Source organism: Ursus maritimus, unplaced genomic scaffold (assembly GCF_017311325.1).
Source record: "Ursus maritimus isolate PB19 unplaced genomic scaffold, ASM1731132v1 scaffold_6, whole genome shotgun sequence".
NCBI lineage: Eukaryota > Metazoa > Chordata > Mammalia > Carnivora > Ursidae > Ursus > Ursus maritimus.
The window spans coordinates 31,238,521-31,262,533 of NW_024426774.1; the positions used below are offsets into that span (position 1 = coordinate 31,238,521).

Below are 24,013 nucleotides of genomic sequence, written 5' to 3' on the forward strand. Positions count from 1 at the left end.
TGCCTGTGTGCTGCCTTCCACTCGTAACCATGGAGAAATTATGCATGCTCTTATCAAACGCTAATTCCCCCATGTGTGGAATGTATTCCAACCCCCTTTTCGAGGACACTGCTCCTGCTCTTATCCTTTTCCTACCTTATGAGTTTTTCGCCTTTCCCAGAACATTCTCTTCAATATGAAAAACATGCTGCTACTTCTCCCATCTTAAAAAAAATTCTCCTTCTCTTGATTCCACATCGCTTTCAAACCTACTAACTTCATTCTTCTCTTTTCAGCAAAACTAGTTGCAAGAGTTGTTTGTATTCATTACCTCCGGCTCTTCGCTCTATTTTCTCTTCATTCCAATCCAGTGTGGCTTTGCTCCTTCCCCACTCCACCAAAATTCCCATGGTCCAGGTCACTGATGACTCCAAAGGTCAATTTCTAGTCCTCATCCTACCTCACAGCATTTAACAGATCAATGCCTCCTCCGTGTCCTTTGCTTATTTGCCTTCTCCTCCTGCTCCCTTGCAGATTCCTTCCCTTCTCCTGACCTCCTAGTGCTGGAGGAACCCTGGCCTCAGCCCTGTTTCTCTTCCTTCTTCTCCTCCATTTAGTCCTTTGGTGATCCCATCCAGTTTCATGGCACCATTATGCTGAAAATCCCCAAATTTAAATCTCCAGGGCAGAACTCTGTCTTAAACTTCAGACTCATGTATTCAATTGCCTACTCCACACCCCCACTGGGACGGTTCACGCACATCTCAAAGTCAGTGAGTCTAAAAATGAGCGTCTGCCATCTCACACCCAACCTGCCCCCTCCGCAGCCTTTCCCTGATCGGTTGATGGAAGCACCCTGTTCAGGGGGCTTGGCCAAGTATCTTAGAGTCACTCCTGCCTCCTCTCCACGTATCACACCACCCATCAAACACATCCGCAGATCTGCTGGTTTGAGAAATGAAATATATTTCAGGATCCAGCTGCCTCTTACCACCTCCGCTGCTACCGGCCTGGGGCAAGCTACCATTGTCTCTTGCCTGGATTATTGCAAAAAGCTCCCAACTGGTCTACTTTCACCTTTGCCTCCCCACACTACAGTCGTCACAGTGGTTCCATAAAATATATGTTAAATTTCTACTTGTTCGAATCTGTCCGGTAGTTGTAAGCCAAAGCCAGTCCTCCTAGCGATCTTCAAGGCCCTGTTTTGTCTAACCTGCCAGTGCCACCTGCAACTGACTTCCTCTTCAACCTCTCCTTCTCCCCCTCACTCACTCTGCTCCAGCCCAATTTCCTCTCTGCTGTTCCTCAAATACATCAGGCATGCTCTTGCCTTACGGCCTTTGCAACTGGCTATTCCATGTGCCTGGAACACTCCTCCACATCCTTTAAATTTTTGCTCCAATCTCCCATTCTCAATGAGGCTTGGCCTATTAAAAAATGCAAAACAGTTCTATCCCCATCTTCCTGTGTTTCCCCGATCACTTTACTCTGCTTTCCTTCCCCCAACCCCACACTTTATCACCTTCTAACCCATCAAATACATTATTCATTATGTCTACTGTTTCTTAACTATCTCCCCTACTAGAGTGTTTAAGTCCTATGAGGGCAAGGATCTTTGGTTCACTGATGTGCTCCAAGGACCCAGAACAATGCCTGGGCAGATAATAGGTATGCCATAAATGTTTGTTGTATGAATACGTGACAGGCTCAGCTCCCACTGGGATTACTGTGAAGTGCTCTCAGGTAAAAATTCCACGCATCCCTTGTGCCTCACTAGCCCCACACTGATTAGTGGACTAGGTTACATGCCACGCCCCAGCTGGAAAAGAACTTTTCAACTTCTCCTTTGGAGAGGTGGGATTCACAAGGTGAGAAATTTCCCAAACACGGGAAGGTTGTTGAAATAGTACTAAAACAGCCAAGAAGCCAAGCCACTACTTTAGACTATGGAAAAAAATGAAAATTGTATTTTCATCAACTTCCTATTAAGAAGATCTTCTCAAGTAGTAAACACAGAAATGTATTTAATTTAAATGAGAGAGGTGATAATTTATTAATGCTTTTAGAAAAAGAGCAGACTTTATTTTCTATCATACTGGAGGACACTGGCTTGATTCATAGTTATTATTCCCATTAATGTTTCATGTCACATGGGACAAATAAAAGGTATTGCAAATAAAAATTATTTTTTATTCCAATGGAGAAGAAAATTGCATGTTTAAAAATCAAGTTTAGTATCAAAAGAAGACATAAAAAAGTTTCTACATTTAGAAAAATCTGATGGTGAAAACATCACCAACCTTCTGATGACTGCAACATACTTTACGTGAACCTCTGAAAACCTTTGCTCCAAGTTGCAGCGTCTGCTCAGAAACAGTGCAGGCAGGGCAGAACTTTTCACCTTCCGACGGAATACGAAGTTTAAGAGTCCTTTAGTATAAATATTCATTCATTGGTCTTGGTCGGCGACTTTTAGCTCCTTAGGGTATAAAGCAGAACTCTACTGGGAACCTGCGTCCAGCAGCCACATCTCCCGTCCTCAGGGGAGTTTGCTTCCTTGGGACTGCGGGGCCTACCGGGATCCGGAGACAACCGCCTTCAGGGCTGTGCAGCTGCCCTGGGACGACTGGAACCGGCTCACAGCAGCAAGCCGGCTAGCGGCCGAAGAGGGCGACTTCCTGTACCTGCATATGAATGCACCTGTCCTCCCTAGGCTCACTCCGTAGCGGTCCACCGGCACCAAAGAGCCAAACGGTGGCATTTTGTCTAAGTCCCCCTGGCCACTGGTTTCGGCTGAGGATGACACTGTGTCTGATAGGTCAGTCTTCTCTCCAGGATTCAAGCACTTTTCGATTCCAGGTTCATCTGTGTGGCTGCCCTTGGAATTCCAAGGGATGCCGCCCCGTTCACAATCTTGAAGGCGCCTGTGGTGATCTTCACTGAGCAGCAACACGATGGTTCCGCCGACGCGCAGCACTCTGACGAAAAATGGTAATCGGCATGAGTATTTCTTTCTTTTTAGACAACAAGCAATCCCACTTTATTTAAAATATTTGGTGTTTTTAATTTGAAATTTAATTTTATCTATTTAAACACAAGGATTTTGATAATTAGGTAGTATCTTCCATAATGCATATTCATTATAGTAATCACAGAGTCACTAGCACAAATCTGCTTTAATTATCTATTTTTACTCTACTTGAAAGGCAAGCCTCCAAGTAATTCATAGTCACATTCTAATAAGTACAAAGGAAAAGGCAAATGAAAGAATCCTACCGAATCAGCATATATCCGAGGTAGTAGGCTGATGGCAGAAGAAAATCACCCGAGAGAGTGAGGACTAGCTCAAGGGAAGGACAACAGGGAAGAGCAGGAGAGGAAGGGAAGACCCTGAGATGCAATCGCTTGACCAAATTCTGCAGAGCGCATCTAGGCGGAAAAAGGGCGCCCGCCACCGTCCACCGAACTGCGGAAGTGCGCTGCACGTGGGAGAGAGGCCAGCGGAGGGTTAGGGAGGGTGCCAAATGCTACCGCCCGGGCGAGTCTGAGGCCCCCGGGAACGCATCAGGGGGGTTCCCAGACCTGCGCCGTGCGTTAAGGACAAGCAGAAGCGAGGCAGGCCAAGTGACAGCGAGGGACTGGAGCAGGACAGGGAGCTGGAGGCAGAAGAGCAGCAGACAGGAAGCCGTGAGGAGGAGGAGGCACTGGAAGAATTCAGCAGGAGGGTGAATCAGAGAGGATGGGAGGGGGAGGGAGGGAAAGAACACTGTTTGGAATCTGGTGAGGGACCTAAGGAACAGGGTGGGGTGAACTCTAATCCACAGTTGGATATACAGCCTGGAGGCAAGGAGAAGACCAGGGCTCGAGGTAGAGATTTCAGAGTTTTCAATAGTACACGTAGATAAAGCCAGATAAAGCCGAAACGGTGGAGGAAAAGGGGGGGTGTGGCAGTACTGAGTGAGAAGAGAAAAAGGGCCAAGGAACAGAGACTTCACACTTAAGGGAGGAGAGAGGAGAAGGGTCCATGAAACATAACCCTACGAGTCTGGACAATAGTGATGGCATGGAAGCCAAAGGTGTACACTTTCCAGAAGGGAATGGTCTCAACAGCGTCTAATGCTGCAGGACAAACAAGTGACTAGGATTACAAGAAGTCATTAGTGAACCTGGACACAGCGATTGTGGTTGAGGGCAGGAGCAAATGTTGGTCTGCCAGAATCGAAGGGGGACTGGAAGGTGAGGAAGCAGAGATGTCAAGTGTAGACTATTCTTTCAATAAGTGTGGCTGTATTGGTAAGGAAGTAGGTGACAGCTCGAGGGCCAAGAGTTACAGGGAATCTCCCCCACGACGGACAAAGATGTCAGGAGCTCAAGTAGCTTTCTCTCACCTCAACAATCAGCAAATCAAGACAAGTTTGTCTCCAAACTACACTGTCTTATGCTACACTGCCTGTATAAAACCTCGAACTATATAAAAAGTAAAAAATCAAACCATAAAGACTGTGGGCAGGTGTCAGGGAGGCACGGTCATAGAAGTTCCTTATCTCCAAATAACATACACTGATCCTACTGAGGCCTTCAGATTAGAGGGGAAATCTTGAATACCTTCTGGAAAGTTCCAGGCTAAATGTAAGTCATTGCTCACACATATTAGTATTTCACCATGAGCTGGCTTAATAGTATGTATGGCTGGTGAGTTACCTAGTTAGGCACAAAGGCTGTGGTTATTAACCCTGGCTGCACAACAGAATCAGCCCGGGGTGGTTAAGAAATACACCCACGTTCCACTCCAGAACAATTAAATTAGAACCTCAGTGGGGAGGGGTGGAGAATAAGTGTCAGAGTTTTTCAAAAGCTCATGAAATGGTTTTAATATGAAGTCAGGGTTGCAAAATCTGCTTGAGGGAAACGTGTTATCAGGCAGAAGGGAGTACAGGAGCTGAGGAAATGTCTGAATTGTAGGTGTTGCCCAGAAAGAGATCTCACCTCACATGTCAAGGGTTAGGTTAACTGTGCAGCAGGGGAGGCTGCTTAGACATAAGATAATACACAAAGGAGTGTGGAGCGCCCAGTTCACACGATGGAGCTGAGATGGCTCTTAGATGGGCTTAGACTTTACGTCAAGCTTTAATTTTTCTTATGGAATGTCAGCCTTGACACTGAATTTTCTCCACCCAAAACCCATGGCTCATTTTTTCTATTGGTGACATTATCTGTATACAGGCTCTCGAACATCTATGTTGTCTTGCTCTATCAAATGCCCAACTGAGACGATTTCATGAACTGACCTCTTAGTCATATCTTTTTATTCCTGTGTTCTAGGTTCTCTCCTGTCTCAGCTTAAGTGATCAGAAAACTGGTCTCACTGCTTGAACCTCTCAAAGAAATACTTTCACTGAATTAGATTCCCTGAGGCTGACCTTAGAGACCATGACATGAATAACACTTCTGCACCTTCCTTCTACAGTCAGCAGTGTTGTAACCGCTCTGTTACTGAATGTTCCTTATGTGAAGTGTTGTGTGGTTTAGTAGCTGTGATCTTGAGAAAGTTCATCTTTCTGAGTCCCGGTTTCTCGTCTGTAGAGTGCTGCGGATTAACACAGAGGAGGCAGGGTTTTTGTGAAGATTAGGAGTAAATACGTAAATTACCTACTTCGGTGAATAAAATACACGTCACTATTTCAGATGCTCAAATTTCAGGCAAGAATAACAAATTAGTATCTTTTTCAGAATAAAACTTGTCATAGTATAAGTCAATATGGAATAACTATTTCAATTATAAGCTTCTGATTTGAAACCTCAGAAAATTAAACTACAAAAGCTTTAGGGAATTACTAAGATGCAATCAAATCTTAACTGAAGACCTAGGATATATTTTAGTTAGATGCCCAATAACTCAAAAATTATAAAAATAAACTCGGCAACTTACCTCTCCATTTCTTGTAGAATGTTTTTGATGTCTTTCCCTAACTTAAACTTTTTCCCAAATGGAATGTCAGAAATAATAATATCTACACTCTCTGAGGGCAGTGGCAATTCTGAAATACAGAAACCAGAGAATCCAGTTACATTAAATTCAAATATTTACAACCTAAATACGAGAAAATTGAAGTATGCAGAATTACTTTTGCATATTAAATAAAATTTAGGGTTGCTAACATTGTTTCCAAGAAATTACGTTTCCAAAAGGTTTTTTACTAAAAAATAAATGGTAATGTCATTATATTCTGTTCTTTGAAAACTGGTTTTTCTGTTATGATAAAATGACATAAATTAAGCAGAATCTTAATCAGAAAATTGAATTCTCTAAACATGTTACATGACTAGAAAGTTGCCAGAACCAAGAAGAAAAACGTTCATTTGTCTACAAGAACCTTCTACAAATGATATTCTATAATTTTCATCTCCATCTTCATAGTTACATTTATAATTTTGCATGTGTAGATCTATTTGCTTTTAAAGGAGATGATCTTAGCTTTCACTGAAATTTTAAAGGAGACCCAAAAGGTTAATTAAGAACATCTGCTTAAGTCCTAAGACCAGACAAAAGGCTAAGCAAATCAACAAAATGAATATTATCACTAAACAAAATCGAATACAGTGTTTGATTACTAAATCCAAATTTTTTTCTCATGCTTACATTTCTCAGAAATTAGATTATCAGAAGGTAGTACACATAATCTTAACTTCTACATTTTCTGAGTATACTTTTCATTTTCTACTTATTTTACTTGCCATCCATCATGTAAATTGGATATTCATAAGGTAGATGTCCCAATTTTCATTTTGAATAGCATCTAATTCTGTAAAAATCAAATAAAATTTAAATATTCTTTACTACTTTGAATACCATATAAATTTTTGTTGGCTGGAAATTTAAAAACAAAACAAAAAGTCCCATTACCTGGGAAAGTCTAATGAATACTTGATAATCTCACCTAGTTCTAACCCTTGCTTGAGATTAGTAGAAGAAAGAATAGGTTGTTAGAGAAAGTCTCAGGATAATATTCTTTTAAAGCCAGGGATGAATTCTTTTTTTTTTTTTTTCCTAAGTCATATATTTTTTAAAGATTTATCTATTTATTTGGGGGTGGGGGAGAGCACAGCAGGAGAGGGTGAGGGAATCTCAAGCAGACTCTGTGCCAAGTGTGGAGCCCGATGTAGGGCTTGAACTCATGACCCTGAGATCATGACCTGAGCCAAAACCAAGAGTCGGTTGCTCAACCGACTGCGCTATCCAGGTGCACCCAAGTCATATTTTAACTTCATGCATTTAGTTTTAGGGTATTGATCTAGGACATGTACATTTAAATACTGTTTCTATCCTTTTTGCAGAGCTATTCAAGGCAATTTACAGTGAAGGCAATCATGGTTATCGGATGTTTTATACACGAGAAACCACAGAGTAGTTAACTCTGAAGTTTGAGCCCTCGTCTTTCTTTTGCATTCACACACACACACACACACACACACACACACACTAGCTGCCCAATTTGTTCAGGTTTGGTTAACTTTTTTTTCCTTGTCAGTCTCTATTTTTATTTGCAACTTTCCTACTCTGTATTATATAATCTGCTAAACTGCTTTAAATAATTTTAGAAGTTGAAGGAACAAACTTAACAGAACAATTCTTTCAAAAAGTTCTAGAACTGAGCAATGCTCTCTTCCAATAGAACATAAAATAAGCTTTTGTGGATGTGTAGGAAAGGGCAGGCAGGCCCTGGTATCAGACAGCTTGGATTTGGCTCTGCCACTAACTAGCTAGGGGACTTTGGGAAGTTATTGTGTTAGTTTCCTTGTCTGTAAAGTGCTAAGAGGACCTATCTCAGAAGTTTACAAGTCATTTATGGAAAGCATTTGGAACAGTGCCTGGCACGGAGTGAGCACTCAATAACGGTTAGGTCTTGTTGTGGTTATTATGTACAATGTCCTCTCCGGATGTACGGGAGGATGACAGCCAGGTAGAGACCAGTGGGCCGGAATCCTTCAAAGCAGCTCTGCAGAACATAGCACGTCCTTCCCCCAGCTCCTCCAACGCCATGCAGGGCAACTGCTTCCAGATGGGCCTCTTTCCCACTCCTTTCCTCGTGCGGTGGTTCTCAGAGCCTCAGTATCTCCCAGGCAGCGTCATCAGGAGCTACCAGCAGTAGTATCTCATAGTATAAGTCAAATGCAAATCCTCGCCCCCTTCATCCCAAACCTACTACCTAGTGTGCATCAGAATTGACTGAAGGCCCCACCTCCGGGGTTTCTGATGAGGAAACTCCTGAAATCATGAGCACCTGACCCATGATCTTCAACACAGTAAAATCTTTTAAATTATTAAATGCTTTGAGCTGCCTGCGAACAAAGAGTTTGCCTGTAACTAGGGAGATACAATTCTGAAATAGAAACAGCTCAAAACAAATATGTAAAAATCATCTCTTTTTTACAACTCTGCAGGATGATTCAAGACCATGAAAAAAATTTAACATACTGGTGTGTCTTGAACAAAAGAACTGCTCTATTTCTCCCTCTTTCCAGGAGCAAAATGGGTAAGAACTGCTTAAAACTCAGGATTACGGCCCTAATATATTTTCTTCCAATAGGTTTTAAGAGCCTTTAAGATACCTTTTTGTGCATATATTTAGACAAATGACTAAATAAATTAAGATCTTCTACAAAATTGGGCAGACCCTTCCAATTTTCTTTCCTCATACGTCCTACTGTTTGAACATTCTTTCCACTGTCTGGATTTATAGAATTTGTATTCTGTCCTGTGTCTGTAATTCTCACAGTTGTTTAAAATCAGTTGTATATTTAAGTTGATTCAGGCCTCATGACCAATCGTTTTGTCTTGGCTTTCTGTATTCTTCAATTGATTTATCTCTTAGATGTTTGGATTTTATTAAAATTTTCCCCTAAAGGGTTTATTAGTGAAATGTTGTCTGAACTTTTTAAAAAAATGATTCTATTTATTTTTAGAGAGAGAGTGAGAGAGCATGTTCATCAGTGGGGGCAGGGCAAGGGGCGGGTGGAGGAGAGGGAGAGAATCTGGAGCAGATTCCATGCTGAGTGTGGTGCCCCACGCAGGGCTCAATCTCACCATCCTGAGATCGTGACCTGAGCTGAAACCAAGAGTCAGATGCTTAACCGGCTGAGCCACCCAGGTGCCCCCACCTAAACTTTATATTTGAAAACGTCTTTGTACTAAAATGACATCTTGGATGGGCATATTTTTGGGGTCACACTTAGTGTCAGTACCTTGTAAACAGCCACTATTCTATTCACTATACTGCTCTATAACTTCCTGTTTCTTTCCATTGTGGCCAGATTTTGAAGTTTATTGCATATAGATTGTGCCCTTTCTTTGGTTGCTGATGCTGATTTTTTTTCCTTCTATTTTTACTATTCCTTATTTCAATAAGTGCAGGAGAATATGAAACCTTCAATAAAGTTTCACTCTGTCGTCCTAATCCAGAAGCTCTTAATTAGTCTTAAATATGCAAAATGTAGTTTGGCATCTGGAATTGGTGACCTTTTAATTTATAGTCCAAACAGGAACATTTTCAAGAACAAGATGATGAGAAATAAGATTACATACTTTTTGAAATATTTATTTTCTCACAAATTGGGTTTATTATTACAGTGGACCAAAAAATAATATCTGGGCACATTGAAATAAAAAACCCCACAAACTTTTAAGATATTATTTTAACATTAAAATTAACAAGTGCAATGATTTTTTGTGGTCTGTATTTTTATACTGATTCGTTTCTTAGATGTATCAGTCTCTAATCTGATGCCATTATGGATATTTTTCTGAAGAATATAGTATTTTTTTTTAAATAGGGACTTCAAATTTTTTTCATAAAACTGCCTGCAATACTCTTCAAAGTTTCACTTGTATGGCTAATAAACTTCTCTGTAGACTCTAATATTTTTCTTTCAGAAAATACTTTATTTACAGGTTCTAAAGTAATAGTACAGCCATAGGTTCTAAAGTAACAGTAGAGCTCAGAGCAAATTCTGCTAACTGGAGGATACTCTCAATTCTATTTCTTTCATAGGGAAAGTGTAAATATTTCAGCTCTCCAGTTCAGTCTCTCCATTTAGAGTGCCTTTGACAAACATTTTCGCAACACAAGCCTCAGATAAATTGTCTCTACTGTTCTTTTAAATGGTTTATCAAGTGCAGAGGCTGTAGAATCTAAGCCCTTTTCAATTTGATTTCATTCCATTCTAGAATATACATTTATCCAATTTAAGAAAGCCATTAGAAGATTCTTCCTATAAGATATCCAAGCTGTATTTGTAGAATTTCAGAATTAAATCTTGTGCATTATTGAGCTCTCAGTTTTAACTTGTTCGTTTCTTCCTTGGTGTTTTTAGAGATTTTAATGTCCTCCTGTTGCCAGCTTTGTTTTTCATAGCTGCAATTCATCAAAAATTGCAAAAACTTAAGTTTTGGGGCATTACATTAAATTCTTTGATTACAGATTTCCAATGGATTAAAAAAAAATGCAACCACAATTAACCTATTGGTTTATTTAAAAAAACTTTGATAGGACAATTGTAGAATACTTTGGCTGATCCACAGAGCCATTCTTTGAAGGCTTAAATATTTTTAAACCCAACTGACGAAGGGCAAGGGAATAAAATGTGTTCGGTTATGAAGTCTGTTTATTTTTTTGCAACAATCTTCATCACAAAGTCTGCAAGTCAGTCACCCCACGTATATTTTAAAAATGGTTTTTGAAAAAATGTTTTTTGAAGTTTATTATTTGATAGTTTAAGTTTCTATTTCATTTATAGAACATCAGAGCTTGTTTGAAGATAGTTGTGAATTATGTGGGTACCACGCCAAATTCCAAGTACATTTCTGCTTCATAGATTTCGTTGGTAGAATATTAATCACCACTAGATACTGCATAAAGAAACACACATGCAGTTCTGAGCTGAATTTGCAATAGCACTCACAATGATGAAAGATGTTATCTTCGACAGAAAAAACTTCCTAGATTTCCAAGAACTGGGAAAAAGAAAAGCTAAAGCAGCACTGGAACAGATTTCATGGATTTTCTTCTTGAAGCGTCTGATAACACTGATATAAAACCGGCGACCTTTAACTGTCTGCAAAGCTCTTCTAACGGAACCAATAAATTAATAGCTATAGCTTCATTTTGTTTATGTACATAAGAAAACTTGGAATTGAAAATGAGCAAAGTTAATTTAGAACAGTCATTTGATCTAAATGAAAAGTCATGCTTCACAGAATGAGAGTTAGATGCATTTTCTTTAGCTGCACTTGATAACTAGCTGTCTTAGGGCTCAGTCTCCTTGAAATAACTACTATGTTCTGGAGTAAATGCGGATGTGCCTATAAACAGATCGGTTTCATTTGATCAGTGATGTCACCAAGGCCCTCAGTGGATCATAAATGTCTACAAACGTTTTACTTAAGTAATGTGTTCATCAGCTCTCTTGAGAAATGGAAACTCTATTAACTTTCTCATTCAACACGTGCTTTAAAAAACTTATTACTGTGGAGTTTATTACAGAATACAAGTGTTATCAAATAATAAAAAAGGACTGATACCACACAACAAACTAAAAGCCATTATACCAAAAAGCACTCAACTCTTTGGGGTAAACTTCTTATTCCCTATTTCCACATACTCCACGTACACCTAACCCATCGCTTCCCACATTTCCTCTGATTCCCCAGTGGGCAGCCTGGAGGCTTCATGAGTCTCACATAATACAGCATGGGCCATAAGGCACGTGGCTGGAACACAGGGCCCAGGCCAGCAAGGGCAGGATAGGTACTGCAGGAAAACTCACACTGATATGAAAGAAAACGCAACCAGCACATTATGGCAGCTTATGGGTGTACTGAAAAAAAGCACGTCTTCCTCCTACAGGGGTTGAAATGAATGACACCTGAGAACAAAGCACAGTTGTTGGCAATACGCTTGTTAAAAACTCTCCCCAAAGTAATGTGTGACAGACTATATAGTGTCTAATTGGAAATGAAAACATTCCTTTTTTCACCTGTCAACAATTTTGTCATTTTAATTAACTTATACATGTGTTTCTTTTGCTCAAATGTGTATATACTACAGCTGTCTTATCCTAGGAATGTATATATATCTGTAGATTAATGAAAAACAAAGCCTAACCAATGACTAATTAGTTCCTAAGATAGCCTGTAACATAATATTCATTTGGTTCCAAACTTTCATGATAATTAAAACTTAGGAATAAACACAAGCAATTTCTGCATATTAAAGGATCATCTACTTTCATACCAGTAGAAAGTTACAAAGTAAACATCACTAGAAAAGTAGAAAAAAAATACAGTCATTAAACACAAAGAGAACAAAGACAGTGATTCTGCAGAAACGAATCATGATGGGAGTATTACTAACTTCCTAAACATATCCACATTTACAGAGGTCTTTAATCGTGCTGTGAGTTAGGCTATGTACTCAATGTGCTTATGTGGTAAACCCCCACCACAGGCTCTATGAAGTAGGGAGTACCTTCACACTTACACGACAAGACACAGAGGTCCAGGATTTTGCTGAAGGCCACACACTGGAGAAACAATGAGGAAGCCAGGATTTATACTCGGTCTGTTTGACTCTCAAGTGTCTCTGTGCTCTTACTACAGTAAAAAAAGGTGTGAGATCCTCACACCTGTCAATGTTGAACAAGGGACTGATTCATGGGTCTCGACATTCTAAATTGTGTTTATGACTAAAGCTTTTAAAGGTAAAACCAAATCAGTGAAGAAAATAAACACTTGGCTCTAGCTACAATGTCCACCTCTCAAGTAAAGATGTGTAATGAAGGGCTAATTATTAAATAGTTAATGCTGGGCCTTATGTACACAAGATATATATGGTTCCCTCTAGACTGAAATTTAATGTTAAAAGGTTAGGATGATGAAACAATTTAAAATAGATGGTTTATTCTTTCCTCCAGAAAGTTACTCTGAGTACAATTCACAAAAGAACAATCTACAAATGACATAATGTGAAAAATGTTTTATCGCACTAGTAATTGAGGAAAAGTTTGAAAAATGTATCAAATTTATAGTTTCCAAGACTGCAATACTGCAATAGGATGATACTATCTAGCCTCAGCAATGGCTTAGGGAAATGTGCCCTGCCGGCTGCTGCTGGTGTAACCTAGCATAGCTTCGATTCTCAAGTGCTCTGTTCGTCCCCAGGCCTCTTTCCCTTCTCTACACTCATTCCCTAGGCGATTTCCTGGATTTGAATGTTAACTATACTGACGATGCCTCACCTCTCCCCTACACTCCAGATTTGGGTCTGGGGCTACTAACTTGCTGTCTTCTCCAGTTGGCGCCTAATGATCACGTGGAACTTAACAGGCGCCAGAACTTCAACTTGCTCCCCAGCAGTTCTCCCCGACTCAGTGAATGGCAACCCCACCCTCCAGCTGCGCAAGCCAGGAAGCTGGGTCATTCTTGCTCTTTTTCTCACATGCCACATTCAATCCAACAACAAATCCTGCTCGCTCTACCTTCAAAAATTAAGTATCTGACCTCTCTGTAAATAGCACTTGAGCCCGAGCCACCTCATTTCTTACTGGATTATTGCAACAGCCTGAAACTAGTTTCTTTGTTTCCTGGTTGCATCCTCCCTGCTATTGTCTAGTCTTAACATGGTACTTAGAATGATCCTTCCTTTGTCTGCTTGGTGCCACAGAGAACTTTTTGTTTTCAACACTGAAAAACAACAACACTTGAACCCCTTTGCTTGTTTTTAAAGTGAAATCTTATGGAAAATGCCCCCCACATGAAAGTAGATAAAAATGGAGGTGGAAGCATGGCAGAGGTCAGACAGACAGCTGGGTACTTCCTTCCTGATGCCTCTGAAGCACTTTGGAGATTGTAAAGGGTTTGAAAAAATCACTGCTCTGCAACAGCTGAGGAAGCCATCCCAATCTTCTTGAAAGTCCCCCCAAAACAGCTTTCTGAAAGAAATTAGAGTTCATAAAAGCTGATTTCAGCCTCATCATCCACTGGTTTCCTCTAGAAACCTGTATCTTATGTACAGAGTCCCCTTAAAAACCTTGACAGAGGGGTGCCTGGGTGGCTTAGTTGGTTAAGCATCTGTTTCGGCTTAGGTCATGATCCTAGGGTCCTGGGACCGAGTCCTGCATGGAGCTCCCTGCTCAGTGGGGAGTTTGCTTCCCCCTCTGCCCTCCTCTCCCCGCCCCCACCGCTCGTGAGTGCACGCTCACATTCTCTTTCTCTCTCACAAAAATAAATAAATAAAAAAATCTTTAAAAAGAAAACAAGAAAAACCTTGACAGAAAGGTTGAAAAAGTAGTTGTTGGCAGCAAACAACTATGAGATCTCAATCAACAATACAACTTCTTCTTTGGGGCTGTTTTATTATGTTTTTATGCATAAGTCACCCTAATATTTTCTTCTTGATACTCTACTACTTTCCCACTACAATAAAAACTTTTAAAACAACATTTTGTTCCTCCAGATTTTAGGTTTAACACTGGGACCATCTACTATCTACCTATTCACACTGTGTCAAGAGAATACCATTTTCTTAGCTGGGAATTGAATGTCCTCGTTTTTAAGGGAGAAAGATGTACTAGAGGAGAGGGGAAGAAATAAAGAATGTGAGGCTTGTCTAAAATGGTCTAAATACTCTGGGTTTTAAGGAAATATTATTTTGATTGGACTGAGCAGAGTTGATTTCTAGTCATGTTTGTCATTGCTGATCCCCCATCAGTAAAAGGTTTCCCTCTACCTCACAGGGTGACCAACTGTCCGGGTTTGCCCCAGTCGTTCCAGTTTTAGCATTGGAAGTACTGGTTTAGCAAACAGGGATGGTTGGTTACCTCATTCCTATACACCACAGGAATACTGTCCAATGTGACAATGGGAAAGGTAAGATAATTCAGAACATTTCAGTTTATCTCAAAGAAATCTGAAGTTTTATTATTATTATCATTATTATCATCATCATACTGTCCTCTTTATTTTATGCCTATATTAAGTGATCCCTGGTTATGATTTGAGAAATGGTTCAGATACAACAAACACATCTTAAAAAGGTATTTTCGCTTAAATGCTTGGGGAGACTGAATAAATGTTGTTACTAATAATGAATCTTTTGAAAAATAAGGTTTATTGTAATTATACTATTGGAAATAAACAAGGATTAGCGCTACAGATATTCTATAGGGTATGAACAATTCAACCTTTATATATGGAAAGTGAATTTCGTTTAACATTATGATTCTAAATATATTTACATATGTTCCTTTTCCCAGATGTTTGCATCTTTAATATCTTACCTATAACAGAGACTTTAATATCTTACCTATAACAGAGACTTTAAGTAACTCAATTTTATCCTGAAGGCCTGCAGCTTTCAAATTATCACATGCACCTAGTAACTGTGAGTCACTGACGTCAGCACCCACATAATATACATCCTATGAGGAAAGAAAGTCATATTTTAAGTATGAATTAAACTATTGGACATTTTATGTAGTTAAGAAAACCTACTTGCTTTCCCAGATAATGAAAATGAATTTAATAGATCTGTTAACTCAGTTTAAAACACATTTACAGTATTTCTTTAAAATGATATTCAGGGGGCGCCTGGGTGGCGCAGCGGTTAAGCGTCTGCCTTGGGCTCAAGGCATAATCCCGGAGTCCTGGGATCGAGCCCCACATCAGGCTCCTCTGTTAAGAGCCTGCTTCTTCCTCTCCCACTCCCCGTGCTTGTGTTCCCTCTCTCGCTGGCTGTCTCTCTCTGTCAAATAAATAAATAAATCTTAAAAAAAAAAAATGATATTCAATAGCAAAAAATTAGAAGGATTCGTTAATTTTACAAAACTATCCATATTTTACAATAACAAATGTCTAAAGAGTTTGGGGATTAGCATAACCTGTCAGGACTAATCACTGAAATTGCTCACATTTTCCTAAATTCATCATAGTATTTTAAGCTATTTAATTAACCCTTTATAATCCATTTTGACAACAGTCAATAGCAACTCATGTAGTCAAAGCTAATAATCCTAAAAAGGCAAGCTACTTGTAAATAACTGGGAAGTGAATATACATATAATGACTAAAGTAAATATATTGCTTGGTTCATCAAACTTTAGAACTTACTGGCCATTCTTTAGCAGCTTCCAAAAGTATTGTTCCAAGTCCACACATTGGATCTAAGACAAATGCACCAGCCTACAGACAGAAATATTGATTTCATATTATTCAGCCTATCATAAATATGTATTATAAAAGAAACCTAAAACTTGAAACCTAAAGCCACATTTCAAAAGTAACGATTGCTTTTTACACTATATTAGGAATTTCAGGTGGCTAAAGCCGTAAGGCAGGTGTATGCTCGGCATATATGCGATGTATGAAGACTAGGAAGGTCCCTGGTTGTAGCCAAAGTACAGTGAGTGTGAAAGAAAATGTGGTGTTCACATGAGAGGTAGCTAGAGAGTCTGTCAAGATGCACTGGGTTATATGCTGCACGTAGGAATAATCCCACATCTTAGAGGTAGAAAACAATATATGGCTCATGCTACAACCCACAGTAGGGCATCTGGGGCTTCTGCTTCTTACTCTGGAAGCCAGACTCATGAAGTGGTCACCATCCAGAGCAGTGCCATGACTGTGGCAGAGAGGAAAGAAAAGCATGACAGATGGTGTACTGGCCCTTAAAGGTGCCATCTGGAAGCGAGACACATCACTTCCACTGCCATTGAACTGGCTGAAGCATGTTAGTCACATGACACACACGATCTGAAGGGGCCAGGAAAGTGTAATCCTACTTGTGCCCGGGGAAAACAGGAAATTTGGAGAAGAAAGGAATTATTCCCATTCTGGGGGAGTCACATCATGTCGCATCTTGTAGGTACTGCAGGGATTATGGTTCTATTCTGCAGAATGGGAAACTACTGGAGGGATCTGAGCAGAGAAGTAACGTGACATTTACACTTCAGAGGGATCACTCTGGCTGCTCTGCTGACAATGGACAAGAGAAGGGTAAGAGTGCTAGTAGGGAGTCTAGTTAGGGGAAGCAGGCAAGAGATGATGGTGACTTGAATTAAGAGTGGTATTGGCAAAAGTGGTGAGAAGTGGTTAGATTCTAGGTATATTTTAAAGGTGGAGCCAATGGACTGGATGTAGAATGTTAAAGAATGACAATGATCAGAAATGACTAAAGTTTTTGACCTGAGCAACTGGAAGAGTTCCCTGTTCCTGAGATGGGAAGGACAAGCTTCAAAGGAGACAAGAGTATAGTTCTGGACATGTTAATTCTGAAATACCTCTTAGACCAAGTATGGACGTCAAGTGATTTGTTGAACATATGGGTCTGGAGTTCAGGGGAGAGGTTCAGGCTACAGATATAAAGTTAGGAACACTCAGTGTTAGTCATAAATGATATTTAAAGCATCAGAACTAGATGAGTCATCTAGAAAGTGAGAGAAGTTAAAAAAGAAAAGTCTATGGGTTGGACCCTGGTGATCTCCTAAGTATAGATGTTGGTAGATGAAGATTCAGCAATGCATACTGACAGCAGCACATACTGATGTAGGAGGAGAACTAGAGTGGTGTTCCAAAAAAATGTGGAAAAACACGTTTCAGGAAGGAGAGTGATGACAGTATCCAAGTGCTAATAGGTAAGTAAGATGAGCAGTGTCAGTGGAGTCACTGGTGATGACAGCCTGATGAAGTGGGCACAAGAGAGAAGGGGAAGAGAGGAAGTAGCGACACCAAATATGGACAACTATTTTTAAGAGTTTTTCTGTAAAGGGAAGCAGAGAAGGAGCATGTGAGTTCAGGAAAGGGTTATTTTCTTAAATTGCAAGATATTAAATCAAGAGTACATGCTGCTGGGAATGTGCAATAGAGAGAAAAGTCCTGAAGTAGGCATGAGGTAATAGAATCCAGGAAGCAAGTACAAGAGTGAAACAAGGACAGTTCACTTATTGCAATGATGATAATGCAAAGTACGTGGGCACAGACTCCAATATGTTGGTAGATTTGGTGAGGAGAACATGTTGAAGTTCTTTTCTGATTCCAATATTTAAGTCAAATAAGAAGCAAGAGAATGAAAAGTGTGGGCAAGGAAATGACTATAATGGTAGAACATAGAATCCAAGCTGTGAAGGAGGGGTGAGGACAGGTGGTGAGTAATGGACAATGGTAAGGTCACATGACTAGAGGCCGCAGGGTTAAGGAACTGTGTGGTGGCATGCTAGAGGAATTGAACAGGAAGGAGAAAGAAGCTAAGAGCAGGATTCCTGAAATTGAGATTTTGGGAAGGTATACCCCTCTGGGTATGGTAGGGTCCAGGATATGACTAAGGTAGATCATTAGAGGCAGGGAAACCAAGACGCTAAGGGGTCAGGTTACAGAGTGGACATTGAGATCATAAGAACAATGACAGGAATAGTGGCTTATGCTCTCATAGAAATGACAGGAAGAGAGGTCTGCATGTGACCAGGATAATTTCATGGTATGTGCTTCAAACACACTGAGAGGTTCTGGGCAGAAGGAGCAAAGAGGAGCAAGCAGAACACCTACCACCTCCAGGCCCATGGTCCCTTGATAGGTCTACAGAGGAAGCAGAGTGCTCAGTGGACAGCCAGGTTTCAGTCAGAGCCAGAGGGCACCTAATGGAAAGAAACATAATGTCCTTCAGGAGAGAGAGAGAGAGAGAGAGAGAGATTTTTCCTCTGGGTGGAAATTCTAAGGATAGTATCCTATGGCTACCCCATGAAGGGGCGCTCAGTAAAAAGAACAATGATCTAAATGACGATTTAGTTAAAAATAACAATGGTATGAGAACTATTTTTTATTAAGATCTTAATATGTGTCAAACACTATGCTCTTCCTCCCCCCAACATGGTCCATACTCCATGGTGTAATCTGACCTTAAATATTTTTAATGTCTTTTATGTTACCACATTCTCCAGCTATGACATTTGGGTAACTGGGCCGAAGTCGACAAGTATTTCTGTATGCTTCTATTATTAATAACTAAGACTTACAGAACTTGATTTTCCTTGTTTGGATATGTAGGAAGGAGAAGAGTTTGTGGTAAACATGAAAAAAATCTAACATCCTCATGTTTAGATTTCACTGTTAGTGGCACTGCCATACCCAAGGTTGGATACTGGGATCATTTACACTGTGGGTCATTATAATGCAGGATAATTGGAAGAAAGGCAGACAGGGACAAAGGGTCCGTGCCCTAAGGGGAAACCACCTTAAAAGGATTTTACACCCACCCTGGAAGTAGCCCTCCTTTCTCATGGGATAGGTAGATGACAAGAACCTGACTGGGTGACAGGCGCAGGGAGGGTCAATCAGATTAAAACAGTCTGCCAACAAGCCCATAAAAACCCCTAGATCTAAACTGGCAAATCTCTCCGGTTCCCTTCCTCTTTGGAAGCTTTGCATTCTCAGTAAACTTTGCTTTGCTGCCCACCACTCTTCATCTGGTCTACCTCTTCATTCTTTGAAGCAGCGTGACCAAGAACCACGGGGCGGTAAAGGAAAAGAAATCCTGTAACAATTACTAAACTCCTCCAAAACAACTGTGCCGTGCTACTTCTTAACATGCTTCAACAGACTTCCTATGCTGGTGGTCACATTTAAAGAAACAGTTCTTACTCTAGGTTCTAGCAAGGCAAACCCACAGTAAGGAAAAATTTTATCTAATATTAGCTTTGGATATTTTACTTTCTACTTTTCTGACAAATGGATGTTTATGTCAAGATAAAGGTAACATTTCAAACTTGTATAAGGTGGTTATATAAATTTATATTTATATAATATGTATGTGTATATATATACATATACATATACATATACATATATATAGTTATATAGTTATATAAACTGTGGTGAGATCACTGGCAGTTTGGTAACCATAACTCTTTCTCCTTAGACTAAAAGAAGTTTGGACTAAAGATTAAAATCAAATAAAAAAGAAAATCATGGATCCTGGATTCTGGGAACATGATAATCTTAAAGTAGCTTTCTCCTTTTCTCTCAACTCCAAGCTATTTACTTCCCCTGCGCCCAAGTAGCGCTCAGACGTAGAGGCAACTAGTGCTAAGAGAAAGCCCTGGGCTTCATTCGGGTCCCAGAAGGAGCTGGTATGGGGCCTCTCAGCCATGGCTGGGTGGGGAATTAGAGACCAGCACTGGAGCCCAGGGTTGGGGGGAAATCATTGGAACTGGGGAGAACCTGGTTTTCAGAGATCTACAGATCTGCAGGGAGACCAGTGAATAGAAAAGCTGTCACCTAGAAATAGAAAAGTTTTCAGCATGGCTGACAGATTCTCCTTACACTGCCAAGCCTGGTGGCACAAGAGATCCATTTGCCTTCTACCATTTATAGGATTTTAGCCATTTAAAATATTTTAATAACCACAGTTGAGTCCCAGTGAGCCAACGAGAAAATAATGGCGCATCCAAAGGACAGGGGTCCGTGAGTAGCTAGAGGGTAAATAGGCAGAACAATCAGAACATACATCTAGTGAAACAGAGCTCCTGGAGGAGACAGATAAGTATTTGAACAAAAGAACTAAGAGCTTCTAGAGATATTCTAATGTAGTGTGCACACACACAAAACTTTTCAAAGATAAAAGACCATGATTTTTAAGCTAAAAATTCTGATGAATAAAGTAGAACATATCTCTATGACTCTTGTTATAGCTTGGAAGATTATGTTCAAGAATAACTCAAAATGCAGACCCAAAATATAAAGAGATGGAAACCATGTGAGAAAGGATAAGCAACGTGGAGGATAGCTCCAGGAAGCTTAACGTGTTTATAATTTCAGAAGCAGAAAAATAAAGTAGTTTAAGGTAAAAGTCACTAAAGCAAAAACAGTTGAGGCAATAATAATCAAATAAGTAATGAAAGAAAGAGTGCCTGAGCCAGAGAAATGATAACTTTAATAATTATTAAATATTCCAAATAATTATTATAACTATAATTATTACCCTAGCAGCAGCTAATACTTAAACATTTTCTATATGCCATGCACTGTCGTAATCACTTAATAAATGCTAATTCACTTAATCCTCACATGACCCTAGGAGTTTTTTTTTAAAGATTTATTTATTTTAGAGAGTGAGCGAGCTCATGTGTGGGGGTGGGGGGAGGAGCAGAGGGAGAGGGAGGGAAAGAATCTCAAGCAGACTCATTACTGAGCGTGGAGCTTGATGCGGGGCTCAATCTCACAACCCCGAGATTGTGACCCGAGCCAAAATCAAGAGTCTGACGCTTAACTGACTGAGCCATCCAGGTGCTCCCCCCAGGAGATTATTATTCTCATCTCGCAAATGAGAAACTGAGGCACAGAGATGTTAAATACCTTGCCCAAAGTTTCCCAGTCAGTAAGTGGTGGAGCCAGAATTAGAACTCAGGCCGTCAGATACACCAAGTTCTGGGCTGAGTGGAAAACACACATATGTAAGTATATCCTGCTAATATTCCTGAACTTCAGAGGATTTTTTTCTTCCAAGATTTTATTTAAAGTCAAGTTAGTTAACATATAGTGTAGTATTGGTTTTCAGGAGTAGAATTTAGTGATTCATCACTTGTATAAACACCCAGTGCTCATCACAACAAGTGGCCTCCTTAATGCCCATCACCCATTTAACCCATCCCCTGAACTGCAAAGGGTTGAAGAGAGAAGTCTTCCAAGCCTCCCAGCAGCAAGAACAGGCAGCTGTACAGGGAAAGGAAAACCATACTGGCATGTACTGTTCATCGAGAACACAGGGAAGTAAAGCACAACAGGACAGCACCTACATACCTCTGAGGGAAAGGGACTGCCACTCAAGACTCTAACATCCAGCCAAGGTGGGTACGTATCCAGGATGAAAAACAAATTTGAGGATATATAGGAATTTCAGACAGTGTATTATTTGGAAACTACATTTGAGGAAATTACCTAAGAAAGGCTTTAACCAAGCAACAAATAAACCAGAGCAGAGACCTCGAATAGGGAAAGACAAAGTGAAGCACAATGGGGAGGAGTGACACACCTTGCGATATGTCTTTGTGTATTTATACAAGAATGTGTGTGTGTATACACAATTAGAGCTTAGTGATTAAGGACAGGCTGTTTAATGTAAGTGCGAAATAAGAACTTTTGAAATAGGAGGGGCATATTTCAAAGGAAATTCTGACACATGATAAATAATTTACTTCAGTCTCGTCATTGGGGGTTGAGAGTGGAAGGGTATAAAAATGTTACAAGGGAGGAGGAGATGGGTCAGGAGAAGAGAAGAAAAGCACTCTAGGGTCCTCATATTATGACAGGAAAGAGGGTAAGTTTGGAGTGCTTTGGTGCTAAAAACAGTGTCTTGACAGAGAAAAGAGTCGATATCTTGTCTTAAAGAAACAGCAGAGTTCTATGTGTTTAATCGAGAGAGATGGGAACAGGAACCATTAGTAGAACAGAACAGTAGAGTATGATCTCCAACCTCAAGGACAGCAATGAAATAATTATCAAGTAACTTGATCAAACTAGCAAAAATAAAACTAAGAAACAGTGTAAGAAGTTATAAACAGAGTAAAATGAAGAATACAATCAAGTATGTCTGTCATAATATTGAACTCTCATGGGAAGACAGAGACCATCAGAGAGGATAAAAACAGAGCTGTGTGTTCTAAAAAAACATACTGAAAGCAAAGCTGAAAATAAAGAAGTGGCAAAGAAATGCAGCAAATGCAAAGAAAAAGAAAGGAATAAAAATATTAACAGGACATGAAATTTAAGTTTAAATTCACTAATCAAGATAAAGAGAACTCTGTGTTACAATAAAAAGGCACAATTCCTGATGAAACAATAAAAGTCATAAATGTGCATATACCAAACTAGACAGCAGCTGACGAAGGCAAAAACTAGTAAAAGTGCAAAAACTTAAAAATATAAATATACTAACCTAAAGAGATTTTGAAATACTTCTTTCAGAATTGTGCAGATAATAGAACAGTAATATAGCAGACATTCCTTGACTAAAAAATACAATTATTTTCTATATCCACAGAACACTTCCAAAAATTCATCCAGATCTTGGTCACAGAGAAAAACTTAAAATTTGAGTAGAGGTTTTATAGGCCATGTGATTGTGACATAAAAGATTAGAAGTAATAAAAATGTAGCTATCTTTGGACTCAGCTTTTTCATAGCCAAAATACTCTCAGAAGTTCAACAATATATAAAACCATATTGCTGTAGCAGTTGATAAATGTAAGGGCAACAGAAAGAGAAAGAAACGGATAGAAAAAAAAAGAGAAACAAAAAGAAAGGAAAAAGAAAGCAAGCAAACGAGATGTCCACCAATCAGCTGATTATGCAAAGGAACTGGCTATCAATAAGAATGCAAATATTTTTCTTACCTTAATTTCAGCGAGAGAGGCCATTGCCCAGGCTATGGTAGATCTTAGGCCTGCTGTCTTGATGTAAGCTCTGCTGGCTAAAGGAACTCTACAAAGAAAAAGACCTGATGATACACCCAGTATTACTGTATGGTAAAGAAGATCATGATATAAATACAAATGATTAACCTGTTCACATCTGTGACTCATCTTAACACAGTCATCTAACATACAGCTACGTATCTGCTAAGTTACAGAATATTTTAACCTTATTACAAAAATATCTTCTCTAATAGGCACCTTGTCTCACCAGCCAGTGTGGTATTTCAGAAAGGTAAATTTGTGGGGCGCCTGGATGGCTCAGGCAGTTAAGCACCTGCCTGCAGCTCAGGTCATGACCCCAGGGTCCTGGGATGGAGTCCTGTGTTGTTGGGCTCCTTGCTCAGTGGGGAGCCTGCTTCTCCCTCTCCCTCCGCCCCTCCGCCCACTTGTACTCTCTCTCAAATAAATAAATAAAATCTTTTTAAAAAAAAGAAAGGTAAATTTGTTGGACAACTGAAATTTAAACTCTTAAGTATTTGACTTATAAGAAATCAAATCACATAGGAGGGAAAAATCTTTC

The 24,013-nt window shown here is 39.8% G+C and overlaps 1 protein-coding gene across 3 annotated transcripts in view; it reads right to left on the minus strand.

Annotated features, from left to right (window-relative positions):
- Positions 1-2,148: 2,148 nt before the first annotated feature.
- THUMPD2 (THUMP domain containing 2) overlaps positions 2,149-24,013 on the minus strand; it is a 28,797-nt gene continuing 6,932 nt past the window's right edge. For all 3 annotated transcript variants that reach the window (XM_040623140.1, XM_040623139.1, XM_040623141.1), the window contains 5 exons: positions 23,413-23,500; positions 16,142-16,213; positions 15,339-15,453; positions 5,909-6,017; positions 2,149-2,957 (listed from right to left, as the gene is read on the minus strand). In XM_040623140.1, coding sequence (XP_040479074.1) covers positions 2,552-2,957; positions 5,909-6,017; positions 15,339-15,453; positions 16,142-16,213; positions 23,413-23,500 — 790 coding nt within the window. In that variant the 3' untranslated portion in view covers positions 2,149-2,551. The remainder of the gene's footprint in view (positions 2,958-5,908; positions 6,018-15,338; positions 15,454-16,141; positions 16,214-23,412; positions 23,501-24,013) is intronic.